Source organism: Equus przewalskii, chromosome 6, assembly GCF_037783145.1.
Source record: "Equus przewalskii isolate Varuska chromosome 6, EquPr2, whole genome shotgun sequence".
NCBI lineage: Eukaryota > Metazoa > Chordata > Mammalia > Perissodactyla > Equidae > Equus > Equus przewalskii.
The window spans coordinates 35927872-35947285 of record NC_091836.1 but is presented as its reverse complement, the minus strand read 5'-3'; the positions used below and the strand labels follow the sequence as shown (position 1 = coordinate 35947285).

At 49.1% G+C, this 19414-nt stretch overlaps 1 protein-coding gene across 2 annotated transcripts in view; it reads left to right on the top strand.

Moving 5' to 3' along the window:
- The window catches only part of KIRREL3 (kirre like nephrin family adhesion molecule 3), a 535312-nt gene that overhangs the window by 397222 nt on the left and 118676 nt on the right, over positions 1–19414 (top strand). For both annotated transcript variants that reach the window (XM_008517084.2, XM_008517083.2), the window contains exon 3: positions 11987–12064. In XM_008517084.2, coding sequence (XP_008515306.1) covers positions 11987–12064 — 78 coding nt within the window. The remainder of the gene's footprint in view (positions 1–11986; positions 12065–19414) is intronic.

Genomic DNA, 19414 nt, shown 5'->3' with positions numbered 1-19414 from the left:
ATAGCCCACAAATGACCCGGTCAGCAGGTGGGGGGGGGGGGGCAGGCAGGCAAGGGGGAGGTGGTGAATAAATACATTTTCTCTTCAGGGCACATTTGTCCCAGGTGGAGTCTGGAATTCCTTCACATTCTCCCACTAGAATACGTGAGCATGTGCCCCTGTCCTCTGCTGTGGGGAGGCTGCAGGTTGGATGGCCCCTAATGGGGTCACCTCTCCAGGGCTCAGCTGTTGATGTGCAGGGCAAGCACACTCCCTGGCATGCCTATTAGCAATCAGCTCCCCACTGGGCTGCCTTCGCGGTAAGTAAACTTCCATGTTCTTATTAAGTGATGGCTGGTGGCTCGGAATCACTCCCCTGGACCTGTTTGAGGTTGATTCCTTAATCAAAGCTCTCAGGCTCTCCTTCGCCCCCTCTCTGCTGAAAGGTTATCATTAAAAAGAAGAAAGGTGCTTTGATTTCTGTTGCTGGGCTGCCAGCTTGGATCTGGGCCTCTGGGGCAAGCAAGGGGGTTGGTTTTACCCCAAACCTTGTGTTGAAATCCCAGCTCTGCCGTTACTAGCTGGGTGACTTTGGGCAAGTTGTGGAACCTCTCTGATCCTCAGTGCCCTCCTCCGGGACCATCTCAGGTGTTGTGAGGGTTCAAGGAGAACTTGTATTTGATGGTGCTTCTAAGACTGCAAAGCCTGAGGGTGTGATAGTCACTGGTACCCGGTCACAAGCACATTCCCCTACCCATGTTCCAGATTCTCAGGGGGAGGGGCTTCCCCGGAGCTTCCTGGAATTAGGGGGCTCCACAATGCATCTTAGACAAGAACAGAGGGTAGAACCAGCCTGTGGCATTCACCTAACCCACTCCCAGAGGTATCCCTCAGCAAGAGCTCACCCCACAGACCCGCCTCGCCCTGCCATCCCCACCTCCTCTCCTCCTGTCCCACACACCAAGTGGGAGAGACTGGGTCTGCACTTTGTTTCTGAAGGAAAAGAAACATTGGGCTGGGCCCTCCATGCAGCTACATGGATAGCTAGATAAATAATTACTAAAGAAATAAATAAATAAAAATAAACAAAGAAAGACTCCAATGAGCCTGAATTGCCGCCGTGCTGAGAGGTAACTGGCAGGTGCAATTTAATTATAAGATACAGAGTTGTAATGGGGTGTGTGCAGCTCAGGGAGGTCTCCGTAATGGGCGGACAGCGGGGTTCCCTGCCTTCTCCGCTGCCTCTGCTCTAACCCCACTGCCTCCTTGCCTTCCTTGCTGTGTGGGCTGGGGAAGGTGCGGGAAGCTTTGCACTGCCCTGGAGGACGAGGTCTGCCAGCCCCCAGGCGTCTGCTCCTCCCCAGCCTTAGCTCCCAAGACTGCCTAAGTCGTGACACCCGTGGCTGACAGTCCTGGCTGGGGAGAGGGTGAGGAGGGCAGGACAGGGAGAGGCTACCCACTCACGCACAGCCCTGCCCTCCTTCTCCAGAGGAAAGGTGTGCAGCTTCCCAATGGACACAGCCCACGCAACCAGGCACGGACACTGGACTGTGACTAGGCAGCTGTGACTATCTTTGGCCAGGGGCAAGGACATCCCGTCACCTGGCCTGCAGCCTGTGTGCTTCTCTACCCGGAAGTGGAGGGGGCACCCCCAGCCCACTCAGGCTTAGCCCGCCCCCTTCCATCCCAAGGACCCTAAAAGACCCTCCATCGCCCCCTACTCCCAAGACATTTTTTCCTTCTTTCTGCCCTCGTCCCTTGTGCCAGGCAAGAGCAGGCCTCTCCCTCCACCCCACCCCATTCAGTGGGCTGTGGGCTGGAGGGCAAGGGCTGGCCATTCCGGCCTGACTCCAGTGATAAATCCTTGAAAGCCAGCTCATGGCCATTACGGGGCCCTCTTGGTTAATCCTCAGATTTTATGATTTTATTGGGGCCATAAATGGGTGACAAGGAGGTTTGCAAGCACATAACTAAACAGCAGCAGCGCTCCGGCTGCCCGCCCGCCCCGAGCAGGCAGCTGCTCTCCATGCTTCCCTGCCCCACCCTCACCTCCCTACCTCCTGGGAGGCAGTCCTTCCTTCTCTGGGCATGGACTCACCAGGGGCCCGGCTCCCACAAGGGCATCTCAGTGTCCCCTGAGCAGCTTGCAGCAGTGCCCATGACTCCATTGGCCCACACCCTCTGAAGGCACATGGTTCCCTTCTTCCCACTGGGGTCTCTGCGGGTCCCCTGGACTGTGTGTGCAGCATCCAGACTTCATCCTGGGAGAAGGGCACAGTCTGGGCTCTGGGATCAAATGGGCCTGGGTTTGCATCCTGGCTCCTCCACTCCCCAGTTGCGTGACTTTAGAAAAATTATTTGACTTCCCTGAGCCTCACCTGTACAATGGGGCTAACAATCCATATCTTCACAAATCTGTGTGAAGATTAAATCCACGGATCAATCATATTCATAGCCTCTTATTGGGCCTCTGCTTTCCCAAAGGTCTGGGCCTCAAGAGATGGGGGTGGAGGCAGAGGGGACTTTGCTGGCCTCCTGTTGCCCTCAGTCTTAGTCCTTTGGGGACTGTTGGTCCTTCTAGAAAAAAGAGAAAAGAGATGCTTTCTCTCTGCCTGGCCTCCCAGCTGTGATTGACTGGCTGTACCAGGCTGAGCCTCCCCAGGGGCAGAGCATACAGCTGTCAAGCATCTGGCCCCATTCAAACATCAGTCGCCAACTTCCAACTTTCTCTTAGGAAAAGTCTGAAAGCCTTGCAGGCATCTGGCCCTCAGCAGTCCTTGTTCCTCCCAGGATAAGTAGATTGATGACAGGCCAGGGTGGTGGGAACGGCCTTCATGATCCTGTTTGTCTGTCATATTCCCTCACAGAACAATTAACCCTCTGGGATTAGATATCCTAAATCAGAGATGGCTGAGGTAATCTTGTACATGTGATAAAACTCTTTCCCCTAAAATTCTTCAGCCAGCATTATTGCACTGCCCCAACTCCCGGCCCCTCTCACTGAGAGATTACACTGGTGGTCCAAAGAATCTTGCTTATATCAGTCCCACTGGCCTCGACACTTACCAGCTGTGAACCAGAGTAAGTTATTTAATCTTTGGATTCTTCGTTTCCTCTCCAATCAAATAGGAATAATGATAATACTTACCTGATAGAATTTTTGTGATTGAAGAAGATAATGCATGCAAAGTACTTAGCTGGGAGACTAATAAATCATAAGCAATCAGGAAACGGCAGCTTTAATTGCAATGGTGAATTAAGAGGGCTTGACCCCAGGTGGGTGACCCTTGATGATACCAGCCAATGGAGAGGGGCAAGGCTGGGCTGCATCCAGCCCCTTTTGGGGGTGGAAGTGGCCAGCGTCCCAATTTCAGTGTGCAGAGGGGTGTGGTACATTCCGCCAACCTTGAGACCCGCATTGATGCCCAAGTGGCCCAGAGACATGCCACATTCTGAGTCAGCTAGTGGCTGTGTTGGAATTCCAAGCAATTAATCAGTTGTGTAGAAAGACCCCAGGCAGAGTCTGAGGGTGAGGGTAGGGGATGAGCCCAGCTCTCCACAAAGAGAAAAATGGCAAGAGCCAGGCAAGGTCTCAGAGAGCCAGCCCAGTGGGCCGAGACTCAGAACTGGTGAGGGCTTGTCTCTCACAGAGAACCGAGAGCAGAGCGTGGCAAGGTGCACCAGCACGGAGTCAGGCAGACAGGTGCACTCAGGCTTCACCACTCAGCTGAGGGACCCCAGGCAAACTCCTTAGCCCTCTAAAACGTCCATTTCCTTATAAATAAAGACGAGAATAATACTGTCTCTCTTTGTAAGGTTGGTGTGAGGGGAAAGCAAGGTGAGAAAAGTAAAACGCCCAGTGTGGCTCAGTGAACGTCTGGTTTCTCCTGCCTATGAGGCACGGGCTCGGGCCAGGGGAGCAGGGATCTGGAGAAGCCGGAGGATTGGTGGCCACATGGGTGCCAGATTTCCTGCAGGTACATGGGACCTGGTGCCAATAGTGACACAGACAATCGTGGAGCCCACAGCTGGTGGTGAGGAGCTGCTCCTGCACTGCCTGCCTGGGGATCGGGCTACGGCAGCCAGGAAGTGGCAGGCTGAGGAAGGCAGGCGCTGGCAAAGGGCTGTTCCAATGTTGGTTCTTGCTATTGCTGTATGAAGCTGCAAGCTGCTTGCCATCAGGAATCTGAGACAGCATTGTTCTCTACAGGAGCCAAAGAGGATGGGTTGGTGGTCACAGAAACTTCTCGGAATTATCACAATGATTGTTAACTCTTTCTAAAACAGAATAATGCAACATAAAGTTTTCATGTACTTCATTATTTTAAAACCTTAATTTAAGACCACAGCTGTTTCAGGTTTCTCATATAAGAACTTAATTGGTCTATAATAGCACAGTTAATTAAATACAAATCAATAGTTTAAAACAACTAATTTATACATAATATGATTGGGGAAAAACTTAGTTCTCATATAATTAACTCGTATTAAATAAGCAATGAAATAGCAATTATGTCTTTACAACAATGTAAAGTTTATAGTTCTTCAATAAACTTAGGACTAGCAGCAATGAGATTCAGAAATTATGAAACAGGTCTGATTGGGCCATTAAACATTTACTGCTTGTCCTGGAGGGCTGACGTGCGCTCGTCAGGGTTAGCAAACCTTCCTTACTCTCTCTTCAGGCCTCTTTGCCAGAGGTTGATCAGAAAACTGTGATCTTTGCGTGATTTATGGGCGTCGTTATCGCCTGGCATGTGAGGGATAATGCTGAAAACGGGACTAGGCAGAACTGACGCAGAAAGCGGTTTAGCAGAGTCAAGGGGAGAACTTTCCAAACATGAGACTGTGCGTCCTGCGAGGGGTGAGGCACCGCTGGGCGGAGTGGCTTAAGAGGGACGATCACCTGTGAGCGAGGCCATTGGTACGGACACCCCACAAAGGCAAGACCCCAGGACAAATGTCCAGCCTTCAGGGCCCTTTATGAGGGCGTCCCTCACCCCACGACCTGCAGCTCCTATTCCTCCTCTGGGCTCCTGCAGCAATTACTGCCATTCATGTGGAAATAAGTCGTATGCTGCCTCATGACACATTTTTTTACTGATCTGTTACTTGCCTTTGACTCTATGTACCTTTTCACAAGTATATGCATAAGCAACAGGATTAAAATCTCATTGGGAAAGGAAGCTCACCTTAACTATTTTTGTCTTGCTCATAGTGCCCAGCTCCTCAGTGAGTGTTTCCAGATGGGATTTTATACCTGTCATATTTTATTAAGATGTGCTGGTTGTTAAGGGGTGGCAGTAACACTTGTAGCAGAGTCTACCCATATTATTTGACTGCTTTTTTTTTTTTTTTTTTGGTGAGGAAGATTGGTCCTGATCTAACATCGGTTGCCAATCTTCCTCTTTTTTTTTCTACCCAAAGCCCCAGTACATAGTAGTATATCCTAGTTGTAGGTCATTCTAGTTCTTCTATGTGGGACACTGCCACAGCATGGCGTGATGAGTGATGTGTAGGTCCATGCCTGGGATTCGAACTTGAAAACCCCAGGCCACTGAAGCAGAGTGCACAAACTTAACCACTATGCCACTGGGCCGGCCGCTTTATCCCACTGCTTTTTATGTAATTCATTACGTAATGAATTGGTCTCCAGACCAAGACATTCATTCTTGGTCATTCTGAGGTCAATAAAGCTGGTTAAAAACATATTTCTTCAGACTAAACTCACGCTCATCTAATCCTCTGGAACCCCTTCACCCCAAACACAGAAGTTCCAAACTGCCCTGTCATCACCCCGTGGCCAGTCAGCTTCCTTTGTCAATCTCCTCTGACACAGACACCACTCTTCCTCCAATCTTCCCAACTAAAGACACTGTGGTCATCTGTGCCCCCTTCCTCTGCTTGAGCCACTCTGTCACTTAGCCTCATTCCTAGACTCTCTCTTAGATTCACCATTTTCTCCCCATTCCCAACACCACTAGTCCCTGAGCCTCACCTGCTGCACCCACCTGGCTGGTCTTCCTGACTCACTTCACTTTTCCAAGCCATCTGATGTTGCTGCCACACTAACCTTCAAAGAACACCACCTGAGTTTATTATATCACCTTGGATGAGTCATTTCTCTTCTCTGAGTCTCCCTTTCTGCATCTGTGAAAAAAAGCGGGGGCTTGGAGGGTGGGGGTGAATTTGATGACCTCTAAACCCAATCTGATACGTTGTTTCTAGTTATTGAGCTCACCTCTATCAGGTACTTCATTCTGGGTGCCTTTTGCCAAGTGCTGTCTCATTCAATTTTCATATTAACCATGCGAGGAGGGTCTTACTAGTAGTATCCATGTTTCATAGATGAGAAAATCAAAGCTCAGAGAAGCCCTGAAGATTGCTCGCTGTTAAGGGCTGGAGGAGGGCTCCAGCCTGCGCTGGTAGTTTTGAAGCACACGTGGCCTCCCTGTGACTCCAGCCAGGTCCAGCTGACATCTTCTCCATAAGGTCTCAGGAACCAACTGGGGAGCTATTTTCAGTCCTCCACGGCTCTCCTATGTCAGGTGGCAGGGGTACAGAGGCTCTGAACGTCCCCCTGATAAAGCTCAGCATCCTTTCACTTGCTCTCTGATCCCAGGATGTCTTCAGAGAGCAGGCAGAGGGAGCAGATGTCAACCACCATCTCTCACCGGGAGTATTGCAAGAGCCTCACAACTGCTCTCCTCTGCCTGGCTGATCTCCTCCCGTCCATCGCTGCACCAGTGCTGAAAAGATCCTTACAAGATGCAAGTCTGGCTGTCTTTCCTCTGCTTAGCACTCTTCAAGGCTTCCCACTACCTGTAGGAGAAAGTCCAGAGTCCTAGGCAAGGCTTCTCAGGTCCCCCAGGATCTGGTCCCTGGCTATGTCTCCTGCCCCATCTCATTTCCTCTGCTCCCGAAGTATTTGCTACAGCCACACCAAACTCCCTGCCAATAACACTCTGTTTCTTGTTAGTAGCCTTCTGTGGACATGCTGGAGTCTAATAGCTTCAGGAGGGAAAGGGTTAGTCTTCAGCAAGCACCCCTGAACAATTGTGACCAGGCAAGCTGGGGACAGGAAGGCCCCCAAATGCATCCAGACAGCCTCAGAAATGGTGAGGTAGCAGTTACTTGAGACCGTGTTAGTTTCTGGCTGAGGCAATAAGCAGTACTATCCTGACCAACATATTCCTCACGCTGGAAGCAGGCATGTCGAAGGCATCCTGGATTGCCATTGATGCTCCCAGGCTTGCAGACACACAGCCAGCCTTCCTCCCCACCCTCCCCCCTTCCCATCATCTCTTGTGCCACCACCCCCACTGTCCCACCTTAGCAGCCCTACTGGCTTTCCAGCCAGTTAGTGCCCCATGAGCCTCTCGGGCAGTCATGTGATGCCGCTCCCTGCAGGCAGCTCTGTGACCTGAGAGATCAGCTACAGAGAACCTTGGCTGATGGAAATAGCCAGGTCCTATGAGAAGACCAGCTCCTTCCCCCTTCCTGTCCGTATTAGTTTGCTAGGGCTGCTGTGACAAAGTACCACCAACTGGGTGGCTTAAACATCAGAAATGTATTGTCTCACCGTTCTGGAGGCTGGAAGTCCAACACGGAATGTCGGCAGGCTTGGTTTTCTCTGGGACCTGTGAGGGAAGGATCTGTTTCAGGTCTCTCTTCTTGGCCTGATGATCTTGGCCGTCTTCATGTTCATGGGGTGTTCTCCCTGGGGGTGTGTCTGTCTGCAAACTTCCCTTTGCATGAGGACACCTGTCATATTGGATTTGGGCCCCCCAATGACCGTTTTTACTTGATTACCTCTGTCCAGTCCCTATCTCCAAATAAAGTCACATTCTGAGGTATTGGGGTTAGGACTTCAAGATATGGATTTGAGGGGACACAGTTCAACCCATAACACTGTCCCATAACCCATAACAGGACCACTGATCCCTGTTGTCTGTTCTCTGGCCTGTCTTGATTCACAGCATCAGCAGCCCTGGGATCCTGGACGTTACCCTCAGAGCTAAGCCAGAAGTCAGACCTGGATTCTAGCCTGAGCACTGTCACCAACTAGTGCTCTGGCCTTGAACGGTCCTCTTACTTCTCTGAGCCTCAGTTTCTGAAACCAAAATATAGGAAATAATTTCTGACTTGCCTACTTCACAGAGCTACTGTGAGCATCTGATGTGGTAGTGAATACAGCAGCATCGTGAAAAAATAAGCACTCCACAAATTTGAAGTAATCTCACATATTATTATTACTAGTAAGAATAAAAGAATCCTAAGGCTAGAAAAAGTGTCCCGTCCACACCCTCTGAAACTGGAGGAAAACCATTCCATGTACAAAGCCCTTTGTATCCCTCTCAAGAGGCAATCTGACAACGTTTCCCAGAGTGCTGTTTGGATGAATTCCAACTTTCATTCACTCCACAACCATCCACCCTCACCTGGTCCACTGGGCCACGTTTAAGCCCACCTGGCTTCATTTGGACCTGGGTGAGGGAGAACTGATCACCACCCGATCTTTTTCAGTCAGCCCTTTCATTAAATCAGCAGACATCTTCTGAGCACTTGCCATGCACCAGGCACTGTGCCTAGGATGGGGACTCAGAACTGGGAAAGGCCCAATCTTGATCCTTCTCCTGTTCACAGTCTAGAGGCCAGGAGTTCTGGGGTGCAATTTTCCCTTCTCCCTAAGTAACACACCCTGGCCCGATCAGTGTCTCCTTGCCCGGCAGTATTTCCCAAACCTTAGTTCCCCACACCCCATCTGCAAGTGACCCTGGCCTCCTTTGCTATGAACTTTCCTTTTAAGGCAGGACAACTCCATTCATGTTAATCATTTTCTGTGGACACCTTCAGTGCATCTGGATTGTTCTGTTACTGATAAGTGTTTAGCCAAAGGCTGCAGCCCCCAAGTCTATGTGGAGAAGACCCCGTCATCTTGCTATTCTAAAATGGGCACCTGTGACTGACTCCACCATCAGGCCCAGTGCCATGTGTTAAGGAAGGTGGCAGTCTGGTGGCTGGTCTAGCTCATAAAGTGAGAGATTCCTGTTCTTTCCATCTTGTTCTATCATCTCCCCCCTAATAGCCTAGTTAGGCTGGCTTGGTAGAGTTTCCCCAAGCCAGTGGTCAGTTCCTGCTTTCCCCTAGTTCTCTCTCTGGTCAGTATCTTTGACAACACCCCACCTCCCCAGCTGTGTTTCCAGATTCTTCTCCACTCCCCCACTTCGGCCCCCCTAGCATGCCTCCTCATGTGGACCCAATGACCTCTAATTCAGCTCTGCAAGTCTCTCCCAAGAACATCCCACATTTTTGTCTACGATAGCTAGTAATTCTCACTTCACTAATCCTCCAACCTGCTCATTCTTGCAAAGATCCCAGTGGCTTCGCCCCACTTCTCAGTAAAGACTTGGTCAGAGAGCCTCTCACTTAATAAATGTCTGCAGTGTGCTTCTCAGCGCCTTGTAATGTAGCCGCCTAAATAATTAAGACTAACCCACACGTGTCAAATTAAATGAACCAAATACATTGAGAAATTGCCTCGTCTTCCGTTTCTTTTATTAATCAGGTTTTTTAAACTTCTTTTCCTGCTCATTTGCAAAAATCAAGCGTGGTCAGAGAGGCTCTTACTTATAATAACTGTTTGGAAGGGTGGCCTCTTTCCCAGGGCGATCACCCTGGAGGGCAGCCCGTTAGGCAACACAGGATAGATGGGGGTTAGGGTGGCAGAGACAGCCGACATAGATAACCCAGATCCAGCAGGTGTGCACGCTCTCTCAATCTCTAGGAGAATTATGCCCCTGAGAGTTTAAGGCCCTGTCCAGGAAGACTAACGGGAACATTGGCCTAAATCTATCCAACATCTTCTGCCCCCACTCCTCAGTGCTTCCCTGGGCTCACTCAATCCAGGAACCCAAGCTCCCTTTCTCCTTAGGAGCCACTGCTGATGTGCTTTAGATGGGCACTAGAAGTCAGTAGAAAGTATAATAGGGATTGTTAGCAATTGTATCATTCTGATGATGAACAATACACATGCAATTATGATGGGCTGGTTAACTCTGCCTGTCGTCAGCATGTTGAGGTTTCAATAGAGGCTCAGGCAAGAGGCTATTGTTTGCTGGAGCTCAGCACCTCCTCACAGCTTGTATTTCCGCTGGCCCCCTCCTGGCATGCTGGATTCCTGCCTCTTGAAGGTGGTTGTTAGAGAGAATCCACAAATATAGTAAGTAAACATCAAAGGGACTTTGATCCACGCGCCCCTCAACAGAGCGGGAGCCCCTGAAGAAAGGGCCAAGGCCTTGGATGAGGGAACTTAACATCATCAATTTGGGCGCCTGAGATGTAAGGCTGTTTGAAGTGAGGGCGGTTTGGCCGTGCCTTCAGACAAGTGAGCGCGGAGGGAAAGGAAGAGAAGTGAGTGCCTTTGGAAAAGGCACGCTCAGATCTGCTTCTCTGCTCTTTACTGATAGTCAATAAACCCCTTTAAAGAATTGAAAGATCAAAGCTAGCGGGCTCCCTGGGCCATGGCATTCTGCCACCACCCGACACGCTTTGTTTTCCTCTAGGGCAGGAGCCCCCAAGCTCAACTTATCTGACTCTCGTGGGCCCTTTCATCCTGTTACCCATGAAGGGTGGACCTGGGCAACAAGAGATGGATGAAGAGGTAGGGAGGAGGACTGGCCCACCCTGTCCACACTCTAACAGCCTAGATGCTGACTGGCTGGAGCTCAGAGAAACACCCAGTGTCATGAGAGAAGTCACTGTGACACACCCCTCAGTGGGACCCTCCTTCTCCGAGAAACTGGTGGAGGGAGCAACTGGGTGCCCAGAAAGCTTGGCAAGATCTGGGAGGAGGTGCAGCCACATCTCCTTTTCCAGAAATCATACCCCTTATCCATTCATCCAGTTTATGGCAGCTGTCACATTTGTACGACTTCCAAGCAAAGAGGTGGGGGCAGGGAGTCTAAAATAATCACAGGAAGTTGTTTAATGTCTTTGAACTTCAACTTTCTCATCTGCATAATGTGAAGAGAAATAACCTATCTACCTACCTCCTGGGGTTGTTGTGGGGTCAAAAGAGAAACCTGGTGTGGAATTGCTTCCAAACCATAAAGTGTTTAAGAAGAATCAGGATTAAATCTAAATGCCAGAGAGGAAAGCTTGCCTTCTTGTGGGGCAGATGTACTCCAGTCCAAGCCACACAAGGGACACTATTTACAAAATACTGTGCAAAAAAAAAAATATCTCTTGCCTTTGCTGCCTAGAATTGTTGTTCTACCTTGTTTTTCCAGTTGGGTCAGAGTCTTGTGGGACCAGAGTCTATGTCTTGTGTCTCTTTGCCATCCCAGCCCCCGTGTTCCACACTGAGTCTGCACCTCATAAGTGTTTGATGATGGTGCTGAATTGTACCTGAATATAAGAATGCACAGGCCCAGAAACTTACTCTCCCCAAAGGTAGACTCCTTCAACCTATATCTTGACCCCTGTGTCTTCCCTCAAATTCACCCAGTCACTTCCCAATCCTTTTGAATTACCCACTGTATCTAGTTGCACTGCTGCATCCGGGACACCACTGGCTGGACTCTGCCTCTTCTCTGGCAGGCCTGACAACAATCCCAGCATGATCTGGGCATAGTCCCCAAGCCTGCGATATATGGGGCCTCATTAACCTATAGAGTAAAGGTTATCAGCATGGACTCTGGAGCCAGACTTCCTGGGTTCAAACTCCTGGTTCCACCACCCACTAGGTCTTCCATCTAAGGCTGTTTGCTTAATACATCTATAAATGGAGATAATAATGGTATGTTCCTCATAGAGTTGTGGTAAGAATCAAATGAGGAATTATTGGCTTAAAATTACACCTGGACCATAGTAAGTGCTATGTAAATGTTTGTTAAAGAAATAAGTAGCCCTATTTTTAAGAGCAACAAACTTCACATCCCTTGCAAAGGGGCCTTCCCTGACACCTGACCCATTCCCAGCTCACCCACCTGTGCTTTTCTTCCAGAGCTGGGCCTCCAGAAGAGAGGATGCTGTCTGGTGCTGGGCTACATGGCCAAGGACAAGTTTCGGAGAATGAATGAAGGTCAGTGAGAACCTGCTCACCCTCTCAGGGTTAATGTGGAGGGAGGAAGCTATGCCCTACAACCATGGTACCAGGAAAAGAACCTGGGACATCTCAGAAAGGACAGTGGGTAGATCAGTTTGATTTCCACAAAGCTATTTATGTAGCAATGTGGGGAAGAGTTGCTAATGCCTGAAACACTGTATGCTGATTCCTCATGCTATCTTCCCTCCTCCTTTGTATCCCCCACCTCTCTTCCTCTCTCTTCCCTAGCTTTTGTTCCCCACCCACCCTCCAGTGCAATTAAATCTGCTTTTATTGTCTTTTCTAATCCAGACCTCTCTACCTTTCTCTTCAATCATTCACATTTCTTGAATGCCCATTGAATGAGCAGCACTTTACAGGGCACTTGGGAGAATGCTAAAGAATAAGGCAGAGTTTTTATTCTTAAAGGAGTTAGACTTGGAAACCTACGCTCTTCCCAACTCTATTGGCCTCACCTCTCCCTTACTCATGGGCCATTCTGCCTTCCTCTTGTACTGGGTCTTTCCTCCGAGGCTTGACTGGGTCACAGAAGGCTTGGGGAAGGTATTGACATTGATGTGGAGGCTGGGATTTGAAAGGAGTGCTGTCACTTACGAGCCTGCTGTAATAAAGAGCCAATCCTCTCGATCCCCAGCCATCTGTCTCTGTGCAGCTAATAACCCTCTCCATCAGATGCCACAGACTGTTTGTCAGGATTCAAAAGTAGGTAAACAATTGTGAGAATGCCATTTATTCATTAAAGTCAGACAAATGAAGCCCTGGCTTCCCGCTAGCCCAGCTTGCCATGGTTGGACCCCTCCCCTCCCAAGGCCTGGGGCCCCTGTAGCCTCATTCCCATTCCAAGCATGGAGGAGGCAGCTCACCTGTACCATTTCCATCCCCAGAGTTAGCTTCTCTGCCCTCTTCCTATGATCCTCAGCTGGCTCTCCTCCAATGCACAGTCCCTGACACCCACATCCCCATGTGCTCCCCAGACCGAATATCTTGCCAGCTATAGGTTTGTTGCCAGCACCCATCATGGTGACAGTTTGACAAGAGTTAGGCCAGCACAAGTGAGCACCTCCCCCATTTTGCTACCCCTCTGTGTAAGAAGGCAGCAGCATCAAGGAGCCACTTCCCATTTGAAGGAGCCGCACAGCTGAGCACAGCTAGGTTTGGGGGCTGCATTTTCTGCATCCTGCCAGTCAGTCTCCCTCCCTGACTTTTCTCGTTCTCAGCCTACCCACTCCTTTCCCAACACAGCCTTCATGAGAGTGCTAGGCAGTAACTTCTAATTTGTGGGAACTGACAGGGTGCCTCTGTCCATGGTGCTGAATAGACATGTTCTTTGCTGGCAATGCTCATTAGAGAAGCTGAAACGAGGTTCACTGGGATTGTGGGAGCCAAAAAGTCAGGAGCCGGGCTGGATATGAAACCTCAAACTCCAAGCATCTGACCCGAGTAGAAGGATACTGACTCCAGATCCTGCGGCCTAAAAAGAGTCATATCACAAGGCTGATGAACACGATCTGACTCCCCCGACCTTTCACAAGTGGTTAAGGGAGGGATATATCAGTCAGCTCAGGCCGCCACAACAAAATACCATAGACTGGGTGGCTTAGACAACAGAAATTTATTTTCTCACAGTTCTAGATACTGTAAGTCCGAGGTCAGGATGCCATCATGGTCAGGTTATGGTGAGAGCTCTCCTCCTGGCTTGCAGATGGCCGTCTTCTTACTGTATCCTCACATGACAGAGAGATAAAGAGAGAGAGCTTTCTGGTGTCTCTTATTATATGGACATTAATCCCATATGACACTTATGACCTCATTTAACCTTAATTACTTCTGTAAAGGCCCTATAGCCAAATACAGTCACATTGGGGTTAGGGCTTCAACATAGGGACAGGGTGAGGGGACACAATTCAATCCATAGCATGGTGTCTGAATGCATTTACCATAGCAGAAAGGCAAATGAACCAGGGATTAAGAAAATAACAAGAAAAAGAAATTCAGCATTAGGTGGAGAGGCACTCCTTAGATATTGTTTAGGTAAAGAAGAAAGGAAGAGAGTCAGAGAGGACCAGAAGAGGACTTGGAAACAAGACCAAAACCTGATTACTTCTGAGGACAGTTAGCCTTACTTTGTGCAACAACTAAGCTAAAACAGCATTTTTAAAAGATTTTTCTTGTTAAAATGGGAAGATGCCAAAACAATGCCTATTCTCTCTGAGCCTCATCTCCAAACACATACAATCCACACAAATGGGTTATTCCTTTGAACTGATTATGGTTGACTTGGTTAAGAATGAGAGATTCCAGGTGCCTTACCCCACCTAAACCCTCCCTCTAGAGAAGGCTAATTGAGAATCAAGCAAGGTCTTCAGAAAGAGGGAGGCGACAGAGGCATCAACAATGGCCAAGAGGTAATGGGGCAGCTAATTACCTCCCTCTCTGCATACGGTTTTCACCCCTCCCAAATGCCCCAACACACACTTTCATGCACATACTCATACACAACCACACACACAGTAGCAGCTGCTGCTGGGTGACCAAGGAGACAAGAGAGTGGTAAGCAAGCTAAACCACCATGTGTCATGACTTACAAATCTCAAGTAACAAAGAGGAGGCAGAATAGGAAGGACAGTGGGGCAGAGGAGAGATGCATGGGATGGGCCAGCTTTGGCTCTGGATGGGTGGAAGGCATGAGGAGGAGAAGAGGAATGGACCTGGTGGGGAGGGGGGCCTCCTCTGCTCCCACTCCAGCCAGTCCTCCTGCCCCAAGAGGCACATTATACACTTTTTCCTCTTTCTAAAGCTCATGTGTCCAAACTCCAACACGTCTGCAGATAAGAAAAGACACCAGCAAGCATGGGGAGCTGTTTTATGGTTTATAATTATCTTGTACCCATGCGCAAAATTATTATAACTTCCACATATTAATAATTGAACTGGAATAGCAGCCATGACATAGATCAAGAACCAGAAATCTCTGTCCATGCTGCACTACACACCTTGGTATAAATTGAACAATTGGTAAAATAGTAAAAAACAATTATTTTTCTCCTAGATGCTGGAATTAGTGAGATATTGGAACAATTAGCTGCTTCTTCCATTAAAGATAAGGTGGTGATCATTATATTTCCAATTTAGAATAAATATAAAAGACCTACTTGTGTTGTATTAAAGCATATTTGTTCTGTTTAACAGTATCTAATAGGGTGTCTGTCATCCGGGGAGAAGTGGTCCCCTATTTCATTTGTTTCCTTGTTAATTTGGTATCTTTTTATTTTCTTTTCCCTCTACTCCCCCCTCCTTGCTACATCCCAAAAAATAACAGCTTGAGAAGTAAGAGAAAAATAATGAATGAACAAGAGCTTTATGGAGCTGGGGTTTATCATAAGCTGGAGTAATTGTGATTGGTGCTGTTAAACTACACAAAGCAATAAAAAGAAAACACTATTCAAAGATCGTTTAGGAGGCACATGATAGTCAATGAGAGGTTTGCTCTATTTGGGAGCACTTAATGGCTTCTCGGATAAAATCTGCAGCACTTGCAGGAATGTTGGAGGTTGGTAATGGTGGGGGGGGGGGTGGTCTGTGTGTGTTCATTGGTCTGTTTGGACTCAGTACATCTGACACATCAAATGGAGACCTGAACAAAGATCAATGAAGGGCAGACAAGAAAGGAGGAAATAAAGACAGACTAGGCATAAGAATATCAGATTTATTTGACATAATCGTCTTCGTGTGATTAAGTACAAGTTGCTTTAAACAGGAACTGCTGGAAGGAGATCACTTGTTTATTCATCAAACATTCATTGAATACCTACCATAAAAACAATACCAATTCTTCATAATAAGTGCCAGGCATTGCTCTAAGTACTGGAGCTATGAACGTAAGTAAGGCATAGCCCTGCCCTCAAAGAGCTCACAGTAAAAACATGCAGGGACATCTCCACTGTCACCTCCACGAAGAGACCCTGCCTGACCACCTCACCTAAAGTGCTTACCCTTCTTCCCCAGCATTTGCTCCACTGTGGCCACCAGCCTATTTATTTTGTGGCACTTGCCCTAATTGTTGATTATTCATTAGACTGTCTGTCTCACCTAGAGTGTTTGCCTCAGGAAGGCAAAGATCCTGCCCCCTCCTTTCTTGTCTACGCCTGGGCCTTTGGAGTAGTTGAACTTTTTTATTTAAATAATTAATTAGCTCCATGAGTGACAATAGTGGAACGCGCAAAGTCACCCACAGGTGTAAGGTGCGTCTTGAGAAGGAGCTCACCAGGCAGAGCAAACTGCTGTAGAGCATCCCATGAAATGGGAGTCTCCACAGCTCCAGTAATCCCACAAGTCTTACCTCTCAGCCTCTCCTCCAATTCCAGTACTATTGCGCCTTCCTAGGGGGCCAGGGCCCAGGAGGTTAGCAGAGCAAGAGGCCTGGGGGGAGCCCCACATGTGGTCTCCCTCCTTTCTGCACCAGCTCTCCTTCCTCACTCATCAACTGCTGGGCCACATTCTCAGGGCAACTCTAGGCAGATATTTCCCATCAGATCTGCAAGGGAACTGTTCCCACTCTTCCCTTACCCCACACACCCAAGACACACACACACACACATACACACCATTCCCTTCCCTTTCCAGGCTCTGTCCCTGCTTACCCATTTCTCCTAAAGATCCCAGGACCACTCACCTTCTCAATGTGCACTGCTTTCCCAGCGCTGATCCAATTCACCCCAGAATAGAAAGCTCTCACGTGGAATCAGATAAGGGGCTCTGCCTGCCTCCGGAAAAGCTCAGCATTCCTCTATGTTAGAACTGTAAACAACCCTGCGATTATCGTGCAAACCCACCAACTCAGGAGCATTGAGTGACTCATTTAGGGTCAATAGGAAGCTGCTGGAAGACCCAGGACCACAACCCAGGTCTCCTGACATCCGGTCCAGGGATCTGGGGATTCCGAAAGAAGAAGCTAAGACCGTGAGCAGAGGGAAGCCCCTAACACTTTAGCTGGGTTTGGTTTTCCAGGGTAGCTGAAAACATAGAGAAAGTGGAAGGGGCAGGGAGAAGATGGGGAAGAACACAGAATAGACTGGAGTTGATGTGGGAGAAAATTAGGAAACACCTAGAGTGAGGGACAAAGGCCAGGGGAGACCATTTCTAAGGAACCGGAAAATTCTCTCAGGCCCTAGAAGACTTGAGAAGGGGAAATGAGGAAGAGGATGTTTGAAGGAGGAGGGGAGATAACAAAGCCCCGGCCTGCCTTCCCCGCCAGCCCTTCGAGGCCAAGGGGGGGCCTGTGCAAGAGGCTCCCCTTCCTCCTCACAGGGCCCTCTCGGCTGCACATCTGGTGGGGCGGCAGTTTTCCCGGACCTTTGGGATCACAGTGACTGGCTGCTTCTCCCAGCTCAGGGGAGGGAAAGCAGAAATGCCTCCCAGCACTGTCACTCTCATCTTCCCGGGAAGAAACAAATGCAGGTGATTAGCAAAGGCAGCTTCTGTTTGCTGGAGACCTGGGGACCTCTGTGGGAGGGGCTGCATGCCCAGGAAGGAGAAAGCCAGCTCCGCAGATGGCAGGCCCCGCACAAGCTCTTGCATCCCCACAGCTCCCGGGCGGCACACCCCTGCTTGTCTAGGCTGTAGGTACGCACCTCCACCATGGTGCCGTCCTCCCTTCTCAGCCACGTAAGGGAGACACGGCCCCAGAGGATGGGAATCTGGGCGTCTTCAGCAGCTCTGAAGTCTTTGTGATGGCGTGGAGCCTATCCTTTCTCTCTGCATCCCTGTGCTCTAAGCCATAAAAATGAATCTAAAACCTCCACTGTTTCCTGCCCATCCCCTAACAGGGCTAATTAAGAAGAGAGGTGCCCCTACTGGCATGTGTACTGAAAGGCGCACCTAAAAGTCAAGAGCCAGCCATGGGACCTTGGGCAAGTCCCTGGACATCGGATTTCAACCATCTCATGTACAAAATTGAATAATGTTGGATACAATCATCCGTAAGCCTTTAAAATGTCATGATCCAAAAATCTATCTTGCCTCTCAACACCCCACCCACAGCCTGCTCCCACCACCCATCCCATAATTTTAAATGCTTTAGTCATCAGAGGAAGCAGTACCGGGAATCTGACTGACCAGCTTTGCTCAGCAGCCTCAGAAGGCAGGTCTATTTCTTTTTCCTGTCTGTCCTCCAACAGTGAGTTCAGCCCATGTCAGCTATGCCCTGGGTGGCAGGCAGGCCTAGGGGACAAGCTGCACTGTTTTCAGAGCAGAGGGGAAGAGGAAGATGGCCTGGACCTTGGCCCAGGGACCTGACCCCACAGAGCACGGGTCTGATGCCACACGAATTCCTCCCACTTCTGACTGTGGCAGCCACTGCAGCCTGGCTCAGGCTGAGGACCCACAGTCGTGTTCCTGAGACCATCCCTCCACTGCCTGCGAGAGCCCCCAGGATGTTGGCTAATACTGTCATTTTGTTAGCTGGGGCTTTGGGGTGCTTTTTTTTTTATTTCATTTTTCTTATTGACGTGTTTTCTTCCACTGGGGCTGCAAGCTGGTTATTTGTATAACATCCCTGTTTATTATTTATGGCAAGACTCAGATTTCCAGGGTACTTTATGATTCTTATTTAATTCACTCAGCATCTTGGAACAAGGGACCCGCCATTTCCACTCTCTTGCCGAGTCTGGTGGAGGATTCTGGAGCTTTTTCGCAGCCCCATTCCTCTGGCCACCGTTCCTACTGGGAGACCTGCTTATCTCAGGCGAGCTGGGGGCCGCCTAAGCCGCAGATCCTACCACACTCCTTTTTAAACATCCTTTTTCCTCACACCCATATCCAATTTCCACCAAGACCTAGAAAAGTTACCTCCCAAATATCTCTTGAGTCCATCCACCTCTGTCCATCTCACGGCCACTGCCCTCATCCCCATCACCTCCCTCCCACACCTGGACCACAGCAGTGTTCTCCTAACTGGTTCCTTGCATCCATCATACCCAACCCCTTCCCTCCCAGTTCATTTTCCATACATCAGCCAGAGCAATATTTCAGAATGCAAATGTGATAATGCGACATTCCTCTAGAAAATATTTCAATGGCTTTCTATTGCTTTTAGGAAAAATACCAAAATCCTTGGCATGTTTTACAGGGTTCTATGTGATCTGGTTCCTACCCACCTCTTTGGCCTCAACTTGCCCTGCTAACACTCTATGCTCCAGTCACATCAGCTTTCTTTCAGCTCCTCAAACAGGGCGTGCCCCCATCCGTCACAGGCCCTTTGTCTATATTGATCCCACCTCTTGGGATACTGGCCACACTCTCCACACCTCATCCCCAAACCCTTCACAT